Raw genomic sequence first — 16,341 nt, forward strand, 5'->3', positions numbered from 1 at the left:
TCCATTCCATCTGCAGCCCATACAAAATGCAGCTGCTAATATCGTCCTCCTTGCTCAATGGTTTGATCAGTTTTGGAGTTCTCCACTGGTTGCCCTTTTTCTACCACATTGCTGTCAAACAGCTTGTGATCACTTTCCTCCCTGATGCTTCACCTGATTCTGTCCAATTAGATTGGATGCTATCTGGGGTAAGTATTGTAATTTCCACTCTTAGAAAAATGCTAGCAAATTTTGGATGCTAATGACAATTAAATAATATTCTGTATTTCTGAAATGCTAATTAAGGTTACTGGAAATTATTTCCTCTGTGAAATACACAAATTTGACTTGTCAATTTTTATTGTTTGGCTCAATGCTGTGCATACTCACAAAGCAAGAGATGGTTCCTGTCTCAAAGGAGCCTATTTGTAGCCTAACTAGACAAGTATTCTTATACTCATTTTACAATTGGGACACTGAGGCAGGGAACGTGTGACTTGCCCAACATAACACACAAAGTCAGTGACAGAGCAAGGAACAGAATCTAGATCTTTTTAGTCCCAATGTAGGTCCTTATCCACCACTTATCCTCCTGTTATTTATTTCTGATGACGTCCTAATAGCAAAAAAGCTAAACAAATAATTTAAAAGATAGAATCATAGAATCATAGAATAATAGGACTGGAAGGGACCTCGAGAGGTCATCGAGTCCAGCCTCCCACCCTCAAGGCAGGACCAAGCTCTGTCTACACCATCCCTGACAGATGTCTATCTAACCTGTTCTTAAATATCTCCAGAGAGGGAGATTCCACCACCTCCCTTGGCAATTTATTCCAGATGATATGATTGTGATACCATTTCTAGTTCCTACAAATTTGGTTTTCTACAGTGGACTCCCCAGAGCACAGGGAAAGGGATGCTTCTCAATTGAACAGCCGTACCATCCAGTGACATCACTTCCAATCCTGCTACTTCAGGAAATCACGCCGGCATGAAAAAACTGCTGCCAAAGGCAAATTCACAAAGCTAATTAACTGGAGTATTTAAAATCCAGCTCGCTGGAAGAAAAAAATAGACTCTCAGACTGACCAATGGATCACGAGAAAGACCTTGCTCCTTTGTTCTCCGGGCCAACAAGAAGCCAGGAGTACATTATGAGGGCACCTCGCTTTGCCATGGAAAATGCAGGGGGGAGGGAGAGGAGAGAAAGTCACAACAGAGACATTGCAAATTCTGATAAGTTTGACATTTTAATGAATATTTGTCAATCACCTGCAATTCTGCCTCCTTCCTGCACCTCTCCACGCTCCCACTTTGTCGCCAACCTTTCTTTCTGCCAGGTCTTTTCCCAGACACATTGCTAATGGCAGGATCCTGTTCAAAGCTGATGGCAACCCAGACATTCTTCCCCAGATTGCACTGCTCTTTGGGCCACACCCCTCAAGCAGATGTTTGGGGAGCAATTTTCCCTCCCACATGGCAAAAAGGCAGCAAAAACCAATGCAAGAGAAGGCAGGCAGAGAGACTTGCTCCTCTGGTGTGTTCAGTACATATCTGCTCACAACCCTGAATGCTACTGCTCATATGCACCCCCCCCCCATAACCGTTTTGTCTCTTCCTCTCACAGGTAGGCGCAGTCATCCTCTGCCGCTGAAATGTGTATTTTTTCAAAAAATGTTCCTTTTTGAACCGAAAAAGGTGTCAGGGTTTAAGCAGTATGTTGCTGAGGCTCAAACTATTTTTTTTTAAACTTTCATCAGTGACACAGCAAGCCCAGAGGTGCCAGTGCTCAGCTCTGGCACAAATCAAGCATTGGATGGGGAGGCAAAATTAACTGATTATGCCCTTACTGTCTTTGTAATAATGAGTCTTGAATTCGTACACCATGGGTACGTCTAAACTACATGGCTCTGTCGACAGAGCCATGTAGATTAGTTTACTCGAAAAAGAGAAATGAAGCGGCGATTTGAATAATCGCAGCGTCGTTTAAATCAAAATGGCCGCAGCGCTGTGCAGATCAGCTGTTTGTCAGCACAGCGCGGCAGTCTAGCCGGGGATCTGCCAACCCCAGAACCCTTCATCGGCAGATCCTGTAAGCCTCATTTCACAGGCAGCGAACATTTTGATTTAAATGAAGCGGCAATTATTTAAATTGCCATTTCATTTCCCTTTGCCGTCCTGCCTAACTTACATGGCTCTGTCGATGGAGCCGTGTAGTTTAGACACACCCCATATGCCTCCAAGGAACATCAATCAACTTGGATCGGGTGCAAGGTTTGTTTGCAGGAAAGGTGCAAAGATCAAAAGCATGTTAAAATAAATCCTCCCTTGTGTCGCCATCAACACCAAATATTTAAAAAACCCATTTCTTACCCACTGATGCTGGCCAATGTCTTTTCCATTCCACTCGGCGTGGACAATGGAACTACCCTAGTCAGTTTCTTTGTCTTTATGCTTGGTTTAGCTTGTGCGCTGTTCAGTGCTGCCACGTTTGGCTTCCCAAAACTGAGTGGATGTTGATGATTCGTGCATGGTGCTGTACGTACCCTAAGAGATGGGTCTGTTTTCAAGAGTTTATCATCTAAATTGGAGTGCGCAAACTACAGCCCCTTGGACCTTTGAATCCAGCCCCCATTCGCCTGCTGGTTCAGAGCATGCCCCACTCTGGTGCCTCAGCCAGGGAGCAGGGTTGACCGGGGCCGCCGCATGCTGCTCCTGCCCTAAGCACTAGCTCTGATGCTCCCTCTGGCTGGGGACTGTGGCCACAGGGGTGGAGGAGGTGGCGCCTGCAAACGGGACAGTGAGTGCCGGGGGAGGAAGGACGGCTGGTTCAAGGAGCCACTTCAGGTAAGTGCCACCTGAATCCTGCACCCCTGAACCCCTCCCTCCAGTGTCCCATCTTATTGCTCTACAAACCCTTCAATCCCAGTCTGGCACACCTTCCTGCACCCCAAACCTCTCATTCCCAACGCCACCCCAATGTCTGTACGCCCATCTGGAGCCTCCTCCCCGCTCCAAGCCCGCCAGATCCCTCCATCTCAACCCAGAGCACCCTCCTGCACCACAAACCCCTCATTTCCAGCCCCCGAGTCTGCATCCTTAGTCAGAGCCCACCCCACCATGCACCCCAATCCTCTGCACCATCCAAGAGCCCCCTCCCACCCTCAAAACCCCTGGATCCCAGCCCAGAGCACCCTCTCACACCCTGAGCTCCTCATTTCTGACCCCCCCATAGCCCTCCCCTCCTCCTACATCCCTGTTTTGTGAGCACTCATTGCCCTTCTTACAATTTTCATACAGACATGTGGCCCTCAAGCCAAATTTGCCCACCCCTGATGCAAATAGTCAAGAGAGTCTAGCTGGGTCAGATAAGCCATAGGCAAGTAGAACGAACAGAATGCCTGTTGACAAAAGCCATGCTAGAAAAACCCTTTTCATAATATATTTTTGAAATAAATGAACTGATGTCCTAAGAGAGAGGACGGCTGGGTGGCGAGGAGACCTAGGTTCAAGTCCCTGCTCTGCCACGGATTTCCTATGGGACTGTGGGTAAGTTACTTAATCCCTGTCCTACAGTTCCCCAGCTACAATGGGGATATTAGCAGCACCTTGCCTCACCATCTGTTAGGTGCTTAGATACTTTCATGGCCCCCGTTAAACATGTACATAGCACAGGTGTTAGGTTTCATAACCCTACACTTAAACTCTGCCCCTAGCCACTAAAAAAAACAAATTCAAACCTTACATTATAGTCCTAAACAAGGCAGCTTCCTTTAGTCAGAGCGAAGAACACTCATTGCTATACTGGAGGAGATCTCAAACTTATTTCTTTGCTGAACCCCCGAGAAAATATTTCAGGCCATGATGACCCTCCACTTACTGGGCTGCTGATGGCAGCAGTGTTGCCTTCAGAGCTGGGCACCTGGCCAGCAGACACTGCTCTTGCATGCCACCCCCCAATCATCTTGTGACCCCTTTATGGGTTGGGATTCCCAGTTTGAGATACGCTGCTTTGGTTTCTGTAACCACTTGGGTCAGGGCTGTGCTTATCACAACAGATTAAGCCGTGTCACTCTCTGTTGTTGTTAACGGGGACTTGGCATCTCACTCCCCACATCTCACTCCCTATCCTTGAAGGGAATAAAGCTGCAACTATGTTAAAGGAGCTCCAAACAGCAAGATGGGAAATTCAGCAGGAACTATTATTAGCTCCTGTTTATACTGTCATTCCTCTTATCAGTAGAAGATTATTTATACAGCTCCCAACCCAAGAGCTTCTTGTTTATCTTATTACAGAAGCCATTAAAGAAAGTTTCTATAAAAAGCAGCTTCTGTGTTCAGTGTAAGAGCAAGTAAATGTTCTGCTGGGTTTTGCTCCTTATCAAGCATTTCTTTATTTTCTAGGCACCATTTCATAACTTCCTTGGCCATTTTTAACTCTGTTTTCTCACACAACAGAATACTTCCTTGTGTGCCTTCCTCGTTTACTACTCGACCTCAGTTTTATTATTTGATCACTTTGAAATTGTCTGGTCATTAAAAAAGCAACAACCCCTAAATAGGGGTATAGGCCTACATTGTGCTACCTTAACCATGGACTTCAAACTTCAGGTACTACTATATATTTTTTTTCTCTCCCTTTCTTCCCCACCATCCCCCTTATCCGCAATGGAAAAATAAAAAGGAAAAGTCATAGCTTGCTACTGCAGATGCACAGAAAACAAACCTTTATGATGGTGTATTTTTGTGTATGGTGCCTTTTGTATGAACTCTATCCCAAGACACTTCACAAACGTTAAACAAGGGAAGTTGGGACCAAGAATCAGAGCAAGTCTGAGGCTGGGAGAGGTGGAGGAATTTGTAGTAAGATTCTAGGGCAGGGTCGATACCAAAGGTCACATCCTAGTGAAGTTTCAGGCTGCAGTTAAGGAGACCAAGGCCAGGACAAGACAAGGTCAGAGCAGGGAGCAGAAACAGTTATGGGAACTAACCAGAAGATCCACACTGTTGCCTAGACACTTCCTGGAATCCTCTTTATGTCTGTATTGGTTGGGGAGCTAATGACGAATCATGAGTCTGCTGTTTGTCAGAGTCCTTGAGGCAGAACTTCCCATGGTCCGTGTTCCCAGCAAGTTGTTGGACCACAGAGCACAAGTTAGCTACAGCTGCTGCTGAGTGTCATCTCAAAGATGTCAGCAGCATAGCTGCTGTCCAGACCTGGAGTCTAGACTTGTGAGGTTTTACAAACAGCAGCCAAGGAGGTAAGATCAGGCAAGGGAAAAAGAGATCCTCAGAGGAGAGTTCACAGGGACTGGAAGGATTCGGAAAAATAGTCCTAACTGGCAGCAAAGGCTCTTGCATCACAAACGGTAAAATTATGTGAAGAGATGGAGAAGAAAAAACACCGGGGCCTGTTGCTGACAAGTAGAAGGATCAATTTACACCAGTTCTGCTAGCTGACACAAGCTGGAAATCTCGTTCAAGATCCACGATTTGAAAATGGCACATACACTTTAGCTACCAGGCGCTCGTCCCTCCCAACCCTCCTGTAGTATGCATTTTAGGGGAGAAAGGGGAGTTAAAAGTTTACACCTGGAATCCTGAAGCCATGTCCTTCAGTAGCACGGAAGGACACTGTCAAAACTAGCATTTGCTTTCAAGGCCTAACTAATGGGCAACACCTGCAGGTAAAGCTTTCGGGAAGAGATAGTCTTTTTGGTCAGATTAGGAGTTATAGTAAGAGGGTCAGGAATGACCCTAATTTTAAAAAGCTCTAAAGAACGAGTCTTGCTTTGTTCCCAGCATCTGCCGCTGTAAATTGAAAGAGGGTACCCTGGAAGAGGTGGCACACTGCCCCAGATTTGATTTCCTGTCTCCTTCCAGGGGGCACAGATGGAAGACCTAAAACACCATCCAGGCCATTTTCCCATCAGTGCAGGATCATTTCCTAGAAGGCAATTTTCTGGAATTGCTCTTCTCCCAAGAGCTTGGCACTTCTAGTCACATTTGCTTTCTTAATTATCTGACTAGTTCAAGACTGCGATTCAGGTGTGGGTCTAAAAAACAACTAAATAAAGGTCAGGTACATGGTGGTCAGGTACAAGGCACCAAAAGGTCAGGTTTTTTCCCTGGCTGTATTCTCAATTCTGCCACCAACTCTCTGTCTGACCTTGGTCCAGCCACTTAAACCTCCCTGCAGAGTAGGAAGCATAAGAATTCATCCATGTTCGTTCAGTGCTTTGGAACTAGAGTGTTGTGTGAAGGTTTAAGTAGCTCATTCATCCCTAATGTGAATGGAGAAAAAGAAGGAAAGAGGGAGAAATCTGGTACTTTCTCCCTTTGAGACAAGGTTAGCATTAACATGGCCACTCCCTCATGTCTGCCTTTCATTACTATTTGTGGACAAGTTCTCATAATCAGGCTGCTAAGTGTGTCGCTGCGAGCTGTGGGCCCATTCCCAGATACATATTTGTGTACATCCATTTGCCACATGTAATAGGGTAACTTCAGAATGAAAGAAAAGTGAGTTAGCTTTGAGATAGGAACTGCGCTTATTGCATTGCTGGAAAATAAATTTGCTAGCACAAGCCACACACACGCACATGAAAAAGTGATTCACCGGGGAAGTTCCATGAAGTGCGGGACAATGGGTCTTAAATCAAAGGCATACATTAGCATGACTAAGCTGACAGATCTGCACTGCAATGCAGAAAGCGAAGCAATATTCCAACCTCTGCACCAGCCCTAGCAGCCGGTGGCTAGACACAGGACCCAAAATGAATAAAAGGCTCTTCAAGCTCTTACCTGTTACCTGTGCAACAACTGCTTGGGAAATCCTCCGATTGGCAAGAAAGGCTTTGATTTCCTCCTTTATCACGCTACTGTCCCTCCTACCAAAACAAAAAGAATAAAAAACAAGAGAGACAGACAGACCAAAGGGAACTCTGAAGATGTAAAATGGTTTTATTTCCTTTCCTTCAGGGGTGGGGGCCTCTGCTCTGAGAGGAAAAAACAGTCAAAATAGCTCACCAGTGGACACTTCTTTTAATGAGTATCATGTTTGATCAAAGCATTTTAGCAGGCGGATGGATGACTCATAGCCTATATAATTCATCCTAGGTGTAGGGCAGCCATATGGAATGTACAAAGTTTCATTACACAGGCACGAATAAATCTCTCATACCCGCATTAAAACTCAGTCGTAAAACGAAGCATAAAAAATAAAAGATAGTGGAGTCTGCATGGTTAGCTACACAAATGAGGATATCGACAAGTCCTCTCCAACATTTCAAACAACGGAGCTGAAGGAAGGAAGAGAGTTTGCAACCTCTGCCCTAACAATCTCCCTTCTCCCCAAAAGTGCGGTGCGGGAGGAAAGAACACCAGTAATCATTATAGCCCTAGTTTATTATTTTTAAAAAGTGTGGAGAGAAGGTTCAAAGAAGTGACTGAATAATTATGCTAAAAGGAAAATAATTTCACTGCTCATTCAGCCTCTTGCTGGAACCAATCTTCCATCTCTCATCTTATACACTATTAAGATTGTGGATTTTAAACATTAGGGTAACACCCACCCACGCTTTCCCATATTGCTATAGGGGAGGGGTAACCTGCCTAACAAGGAAGAAGCCCCTTAATGGGAAAAAGGAAGACCACTGATTTTTACTTTAAGCTTTCCAAAGATGAGACCTGTCTTTTCATAATTAGTTTTATTTCAGTATTGCCACTCTTGGCACTCCATAAGGCACAAACAGAGGTAGTCCTGCCCCAAGGAGCTTACTAGATAAACAAGGCAGATAAGACACAATATATCGCAAGTCCTTCCAGAAGGCATCAACAGAGCCCTTCCCCCGCCCCATACAACATTGGGAAAGAGACGGTGTTGCATTGACCTGGGCCAGTGGTGGAGAATCTCATGGAAGAGGAGGGATGTTCCACGGTATGCGAATGTGGTAAGATGGAAACAGTGCCCTGAGATAAAGAAGTCAATCCAGGATTTGGAAAAAAATAAAAACTGAAGAGGGATCTGTGCTGTAGCACAGGATGAATTTGCACAGAGCTTTGAAGAGAAGGGTGGCCAATGGGAGGCAAAGGGATAATTATCTAAGGCACCCCTCACCCTCACAAAAGTAGCCCCCGCCCAGGTGCAAATTCTTCTCCGAGGGCTCATTCGGCTGATTTACTGAACCATCTACACGTTTTACTAACCTCATCAATTCTTCCACTTTGTCATCTACGTCCAAGTCCTCTTCAGAGGCTTCAAAACTATACGACCTCTGAGCCAAGCTGTTTGCAAGTGGATAGCGGGTGGGTGACATCTTGCCATTGAATGCCGACAACCTCTCGTTACTCTCCCTCCCATTCTGATTAGTAGTGCAAGGCTGTGGGGAGGTGTCGTAACTGTTGCTAGGCGACGGGGACATCCCAGAATGCTGGGTCTGCGTGGAAGCCGTGGCTGTAGAAGAAGATGCTGCGACGTTGTTGGTATTGTTGCCATAGGAACCACCTCCATAGCTAGACCTTCTTCCAAACTTGTCACTATGTTCTTGGTCAAGACGGTCCAAGGTTTCCAAGGCATGGAGGATTTCGTGTCTGGTCATCCCAGTACGTCTTAGGCGCTGAAGCAGGTCTATCTGCTCTATAGTAAATCTGGGTTCATCTGTGTAGTGAGACATGGTTTCCAGCAGACTAAAAATAAAGGTGAAATGTGAAAGCAAACGGTTTAGTGCAAAAGCTCACTATGGGGCATGTATAGCACCGCAGCACAGCACTTAAAAGAAGACAAAAAACCTGATTCTGGCCTCATTTATACCAGCTTAAATCACATACATGAGAGAAGCAGGGCCAATGGGCGGAATCCTTCATCCCTTGAACTCAGTGGCAAATCTCCCATTAACTTCAGGATTGTCATCTGCTGTGGAAATTTCTCTTTTACCAGAAGTTTCCAGATAATACCTCTCTCTTACTTCAGATCCCTCCCAATGTGCCTTTTGGCTTTCTTCCTGTTCCCAGCCTCCCTCTTCACCTTCCATAAACATGCCTTATAGAATGAGGACAGCTGCTTCATAATTAAAGATGTAACTGAGACTCCACAAATCTGACCAGTTTCAACCAATACACAAATCCACCATCCAAAGTCCTTACTGGGAGAGTGCTATGTGGCTAGCAAATTTGGATCTGCATCTGATCTGCAAACATGGTCCTTGGCAGTGTTTTTCCATCAATGGGTGGAATAAATTTTGTTATGTGCACTGAGGCATGTGCAGATGTACACCACCAGTAGAAAAACATGCTGCCAGCCCTGGCAGGCTGTGGGCGCTTTGCCAATCAGCTGGGTGACCACTCAAGCACTCAGCTTACAGGGAACACTGGTCCATGGATATAAAACAGACATCCGCAGATTTTCCGGGCTCTACCCATTGGCCTTGAAACACACAAGTTAGCTCTGGGCCAAAAGCAGATTTTTTTGAGAAACATTCAGTCTTTCAGAAAAGGGTTCATAAATCATGATTCCCTAACATCAGAAGTGTGAAGAGATCAAGCAGTCTTAACTTTTTTGAAGGAAGGAGAGCGCTAGAACCCAGTTTGTTAAACTTCCCTAAATGAAATCTAGTGCCCCACAGCACCAAAGTGCAGATGATAGAAGTTTCATTTCAGAAATTACTAACTTTTGAATCTGGAACACTGCCATGGATTGCCAGACCTGACAAGCACAGTGCAGCATGTCACATTACTGTTAGAGACCTGAGCTCATTGCAAAATGGTGACAATCAATGCTGGGCACTCTCCCTTCCTGCAGGCATCAGCAGGTCAAGGGGATATGGCCATACAGCCCCTTCATAGGGTTGCCAGGTGTCTGGTTTTCGCCTGGACTGTCCATTATTTGGGTCTCTTGTCTGGTAAAAAAAAAAAACCCAGAAAATACCGGATATGTAAAATGTCCCGTATTTCCTGTTTCCCCTCGGATGGAAGCCCAGTGGGGACAATTTTCCCCTGCTGCATTTGTCGGGGGAGTGAGTGGCATGGGGTCATTTAAAGGCACAGCACCTTCTTTTTTTTTTTTTTTTTTTTTTGCTCAACAATTTTGCCCCCCCCCCCCCTTAATTTTTCTCTCAACAGAATATTTTCCTGGTGTTTTTTTTTTTTTTTTTTTGAGAGGTGGGGGCGTCGGTATTTTTTTTAAACCATCTAGCAACCCTACCCCTTCAACTCTCTCCTCTCAAGTCCCCTTATAAGAGACCTTCTAAAGTCTACGCGAAGCAGAGGCCCTTCTTTCAGCCATCAGAGGATCTTTGAGGTGGAAGCTGGAGGTCAAAGGGCAGCATAACAATGGGGCAAAATTATGGGGTATTCGCCCCTTTCTGTGGTCCCTCAGAGTCTTTGTGAGAAGAGAAGCAATGGCAAACTCTCTAGAGTTCACTGGAGCCATCCTGGAATCCCAAGCATGGCAGTGGATGGTAAGAGGGCTGACAATATACTAAGCATGTGTGGGGAGCCCTAAGGAGCATATTAAAACCGGGGGGAAGGGAATAGGACCCGATGATATTCCCAGACCTTTACATAAGTGGGGCTGCCTTCCCCAACAACCCTGCACCCCAAATGAACTCGGTGTTTGTCTTCTCTGTGTTAGGCCAAGTGCATGAGATGCTGGCAGTTCCCAGTGCTTACTACTCTTGGTGTCGATGTGTGTATGGAGAGTCCTTTCCAGGCTGCTACATCCATGATAAAGTTCTGACCTGGGGGAAGAGAGATTGGCCATCCTAGAGCCAGGCTGCTATACCATGACTCTGACACAGGATGCATGGGTCCCTTTAAAAGGGGTTCCGCACCTATAAATGGAATCCCAGAGTACAGAGGGATGGGCAGTGAAGCAGAAGCACCTACCTCAAGTCCTGCCCAGTTATACACACTCAGTCCCTTAAGTTGGTTTGCTCCTCACAATTGCAGAAGTGGCTACGGCTGTGTTCTTAAAAACGATTTAACAAATGAATACGCATTTTTCTTCTCGAGTCCACAAGCGTGTCTGCCCTCATAAATGTTCAGCATTGCTGCTGCCACCAGGGGACACAAGGGTGGATAGGGGAGAGGAGTGGAGGAGGATTCACGGGGACTCATGCCCCGTGACCCTAGCTGCGAGGGTGAGACGAGGCTGGAGTCATGTTGGTCCAGTGCCCTCCAACACTCTTCTGCTGCCATTGGTAGTAGATCACTCCAATGAGAGTCTGACTTTTATGGCTGATTAGTATTCATTTCTGCAATAATGATTATTTTAAATAAAAAAACCCTGCCTCCCAACTGTGTCTGCTATAATCAGAGGGTGACAGCCAGTGCAGAATTCTAATAATTGAATGGAGCTGCAAACAATTAAGAGATGGAAGCCAGCTCCCAGATCATTTAGTTCAGTCCGGAGGGAAAGTGAAATGATAGGAACTCCAATTTTAACTTGAGTTCAATCCCAAGCTTTAGCTCTAGCTGCTAACTGGAGTTGCCATGTCTTCACTGCTATTTTAATAGTCAGCTCCTGAAGGTTACCTCGCCTACCTTAAGAAAACACAGTAAAGCCAAGTCTACACTTAAACCACAACAGTGACACACTACAGTGGTTACTCCACCTCTCCGAGAGACACTAGCCAGGTTGACAGAAGAATTCTTCTTTCGACATGGTCTTGCATACAGCGGGGGTTAGTTGCTCTTACTTACGTTGTTCAAAGAGGTGGATTTTTCACACCGCTGAGCAACATGACTGGGCTGATCTAACTATTTAACATAGACCTGGCCTAAGTACTATATCACGTACCTACCAACCCTCGGGTTCACAGTGCTTTCCAGTTAAAACATGGATTTCGCCCATGACCCTGAAATGCATTACACCCACACAGAGCCTCAGAGACATTATGGGGCTCTGGTAGGTCTGGGGCCTTAATGTGCTTTTCAGCCCCCCCTTCCAGATGTTAAAGAGAGGCTATGACCACAAAACATACCTTTACAATGTATGGCACTTTTCCATAATAATTCCTCATCAAAGAGGATTTAAGCCTGTTGTTTATTTTTGGGTTGTGTTTTCGTACTTTAGACTGACCTCTAGTTTCTGACTGAAGGCAGGGAAGGTTGTTCTGATGCAAAGAAAGGGAGGGGATTTGAATTAGACTCTTTGAGTACATCTCCCATTTGCTGGGAGGTATGATTATGAGCTTAAGCAGAGGTATTTGTGCTAGTTCTGCTCGAGGCAGCAGACTACACATAGCAGTGTAGTCAGGGTAGCACCATCTAAGTATATACCCTCTGGGCCCCTCACTGGGTACCCAGTTCAGGTGGCTAGCTTGAGACATTGCCTGAGCTCCCACGGATGCAATGATACTTTTAGCACAGTGTTTCTTGAATTGTGTTCTGTGGCACACCGGTGTGCCGCAGAGAACAACAGAATTCAAAATGGCCACCCTTAAAGGGGCAAGCAACTTTTTGTTTTGGTTCAATAACTTCCCCTCGACCCTTTTTTTCCTGTAACTTTCCCCCCCCCCGACTCTTTTTCCCCAACCTTCTTTTTTGGCTCAACAAAAAATCCTTGGTGTTTCGCATAAAAAAATATTATTGTTTGGTGTTTCTCGGTCTTAAAAAGTTTAAGAAACACTGTTTTAGCACATTAGGTCAAGCAGAACTAGTGTGAGTACCATGGGCAGCAGGTGAACCTAAGACTGAGGGAAGCAGGCCCCAGCCCTGCCCCTGACAAGCAGGGCCCCCCATACTATTGGGGCAGCTGGCGGCATGGCCCCAGCGTTGGTGGGGCTGAATCCCAGACTGCCTGAGGGAGACGCACTGAAGGGGAATGGAACCTGGGGGCAAAGCACGGGTAGGGCCAGGCAATCTGTTTGGGAAGACATTGCCTTCCCCTGCCTATTATCCCTGATGCCCATGGCGAGTACACTGAGGGTATATTTACACCTTCCTGCTGCAGCTCGAGGACACGGAGCTCACACTGATGGAGCTAGCATGGTGAAGTGTAGCCGCAGCTCCACAAGCAATGGGAGGGGCTAGACTCCGTAAGCGCAATCCCTTCTGAGGCGCTAAGCACATACTCAACACACGGCCAGCCCTTGCCGCTGCTCTTCTGGTTTCAGCTCGCTAGCTCAATCAGAGAGAGCGCAAATACGTTTCCTCGAGCTGGAATTTATGCCTTCCCGCTGCAGCACAATGGCACTATGTCAGGCAAGAGAAACACTCGCCACAGCCTATAAGGAGCCAATCTGCATTTGGTTTACACAGTTTTCCCTTCCCAGCTCTCCATTACTTCGCAAAAAGGGCCATCAACAATTCAGCAAGTTCATCAATTAGTTTCCCTAAGCACATGCTCACATGCTTTAAATTGGGAGTCAGACATCCCAAACCCATGAGATTGGCTTAAAAGCCAAGAGGGTTTTGTTAGTTTTTTTTACAATTACTACTTGTGGAAGAGTTTTTATTTGCCTGGTGGATTTTGAATGGTAGGTCACATTTTCAAGATTTTCTACTCAATCATGAGTACTACTAACTTGATTGTTTTTAAATCTTCTGGGATCCTCACATATAAGAAGTGGGACGTCAAGAAAAATACCACAGAACGTGAGACCTGCAGTAAAAGTCATAAAAGTTGGCAACACTAAAATATGTTCAACATTACCAAGCCTCCATGGCATTTTAAACAGTAACTATATTATTAGGTAAAGTACAGTTATTTTAACAAGGTCCCAGTTACTTTCTAGTTCTTCATGCCTCCTGTTTTACTGTCGTTATTAAAGACCAATTTACGAAGCAGTTAAGCAAGCCAGCCACTTTAGAATAATTAATTCCATCCACCCCATTAATTAATTAATGGACGTTCTCTAGTACTTTATCCCCACATGTTTGTATGAGCCTTTTATTCTCCTTAACCCTTTGGCTAACAATTCATTTTGTTTTCTGTAGAGCCCTCTTATTCCTGCAAGATTCAACCAACTATGAAAGGATCAGCAAGCAAAACTAAGAGGGGAGGAGAAGGACTGTAAGTACCTGGTGAGAGTAATGGTTATGATCAGTTGAGGCTGTCAAATTTTACTGCCTATATCACAAAATACCAGATCATACACGGTATCTTCTCATCAGTGACCAAAAGCCAGCCCGATGTAAAATGCTAATTAAACATGTCTCTTTGGAAGCAAACCACTGGATCCATGTTGGCCCTGTTTAGCTACATTCCAAATAGAAAAATCTAAAGTGTCAAGTATATTTGTATTTCTTATATGGGGGTGATAAGATGATGCAAGGCGGCAGAGCTATGTTGCTGGCAGACAGTATCTAGATTAGGATGCTAGGAATTATTAGGAAAGGAATAGAAAATAAGACCCAGAATATTTTACTGCCCCTGTGTAAAACTATGGTACGCCCACATCTTGAATACTGTGTACAGATGTGGTCTCCTCATCTCAAAAAAGATATTTTGGCCTTAGAAAGGGTTCAGAAAAGGGCAACTAAAATGATTAGGGGTTTGAAACGGGTCCCATATGAGGAGAGGTTAAAACGACTGGGACTTTTCAGTTTAGAAAAGAGGAGACTGAGGGGGGATATGATAGAGGTCTATAAAATCATGAGTGGTGTGGAGAGGGCCGATAAAGAAAAGTTATTTATTAGTTCCCTAAAGAGAAGAACTAGAGGACACCAAATGAAATTAATGGGTAGCAGGTTTAAAACTAATAAAAGAAAGTTCTTCTTTACACAGCATGTAGTCAACCTGTGGAACTCCTTGCCAGAGGAGGCTGTGAAGGCTAGGACTATAAGAGAGTTTAAAGAGAAGCTAGATAATTTCATGGAGGTTAGGTCCATAAAAGGCTATTAGCCAGGGGATAAAATGGTGTCCTTGGCCTCTGTTTGTCAGAGGCTGGAGAGGGATGGCAGAAAACAAATCGCTTGATCGTGTCTTTGGTCCACCCTCTCTGGGGCACCTGGTGCTGGCCACTGTTGGCAGACAGGATACTGGGCTAGAAGGACCTTTGGTCTGACCCAGTATGGCCATTCTTATGTTCTTATCTAAATGTTTATAATGCACCTAAGACAGCCAAAGTGAGTGAAGTAATATCTTTTATTGGATCAAATTTGGATGGAAGAGAGACAAGCTTTGAAGTTACACAGAGCTCTTCTTCAGACCATGACCAGAGCATCCCTCTCGACCAGGGGCAGGGAAGATACGGTCCATGGGCCATATCCAGCCCACCAAGCCTTTTGATCCGGCCTGCGCCCATCCCTGCAACAGGGAGCAGGAAGGGAGGGGGAGAGGTTTCAGCACATTGCCCCCACACACCTCCCCAGCAAAATCCCGCAGTTCCGGTTGGCCGGCAACTGGCCAATGGGAGCTGAGAGATTTTGCTGGGGAGAGGGGCAGCTCGTGAAGCCTCTTCCTCGCTCCCCACTTCCAGCAGTGCAGACAGCCACACGAACAGCACCCCTCCTAAAACTTCTGCTAGTCCAGAATCCTTCTCCTGCATCCACACCCCTCCTGGACCCTGTTCCCCAATCTGCTTCCCCAGGACATAAGCAAACTCTCTATACCTTCCTCCCTCACAGACCTTCCACCCTCTCCTACACACCTCTCTGAGGCCAGAATCCTCTCCTGCGCCCTATTCCCCTACCCCGAGCTCCCTTTAGCACCCAACCTCCATCCCAGACCCCACAGCCCCTCCATAGAAAAGGGAAACTCTTGACCACTTACCAAATCTTGGCATGGCCCCCCATAAAAAATTATTGCCTGCCCCTGGGTTAGAGACATCTATAGAGGAACTATTAAAAGGAGATTCTCTATATTCTAGTAAGAAAGGAGGATGGAACTTGATAAAATATGCATAAGATCTGATGAGAAACAGTCAAATGAAAAAGAGTCCCATTCAGTTCCATTGCATAATGGTAGACAGCTAAAAATTAAAATGTTTAATGTCCTTACATACAAATATTAGAAGTCTAAATAATAAGATGGGTGAACTAAAGTGCTTCATATTAAATGAGGATACTAACATAAAAGGCATTACTGAAACTTGGTGGAATGAGATAATCAATAAGACACAATAATACCAGGGTACAAAATATACCAAGAGGACAGAAGAGGTCATGCTGTTTGGGGAGTGGCACTATAAGTGGGGGGGGGGGGGGGGGGGGAAGCAAAGTGTCAAATGAAGTAAAAGTCTTTGAACCAAACTGTATCAGAGAATATCTATGGCTAGTAATTAAGGAGAACATAGCAGTAGGGATATGCTACCGACCACCTGACTAATGTCCCTGAGCATTTCACTGTCAGCATCCTAGAGAGGCTATAAAAATAAAAAGTCAATAATAATGGGGGATTTCAACTATTCCCATATTGAC

The 16,341-nt window shown here is 45.3% G+C and overlaps 1 protein-coding gene across 13 annotated transcripts in view; it reads right to left on the bottom strand.

Annotated features, from left to right (window-relative positions):
• HMBOX1 (homeobox containing 1) overlaps positions 1-16,341 on the bottom strand; it is a 158,702-nt gene that overhangs the window by 62,044 nt on the left and 80,317 nt on the right. For all 13 annotated transcript variants that reach the window (XR_001369105.4, XM_025190995.3, XM_006135576.4 and 10 more), the window contains 2 exons: positions 8,188-8,667; positions 6,784-6,869 (listed from right to left, as the gene is read on the bottom strand). Coding sequence is in view for 12 of the 13 variants with exons in the window: in XM_025190995.3 (XP_025046780.1) it covers positions 6,784-6,869; positions 8,188-8,667 (566 nt within the window). In the remaining variant the exon portion in view is untranslated. The remainder of the gene's footprint in view (positions 1-6,783; positions 6,870-8,187; positions 8,668-16,341) is intronic.

The sequence above is a fragment of the Pelodiscus sinensis genome, chromosome 3 (assembly GCF_052426305.1).
Source record: "Pelodiscus sinensis isolate ZL-2025 chromosome 3, ASM5242630v1, whole genome shotgun sequence".
Classification (NCBI taxonomy): Eukaryota; Metazoa; Chordata; order Testudines; family Trionychidae; genus Pelodiscus; species Pelodiscus sinensis.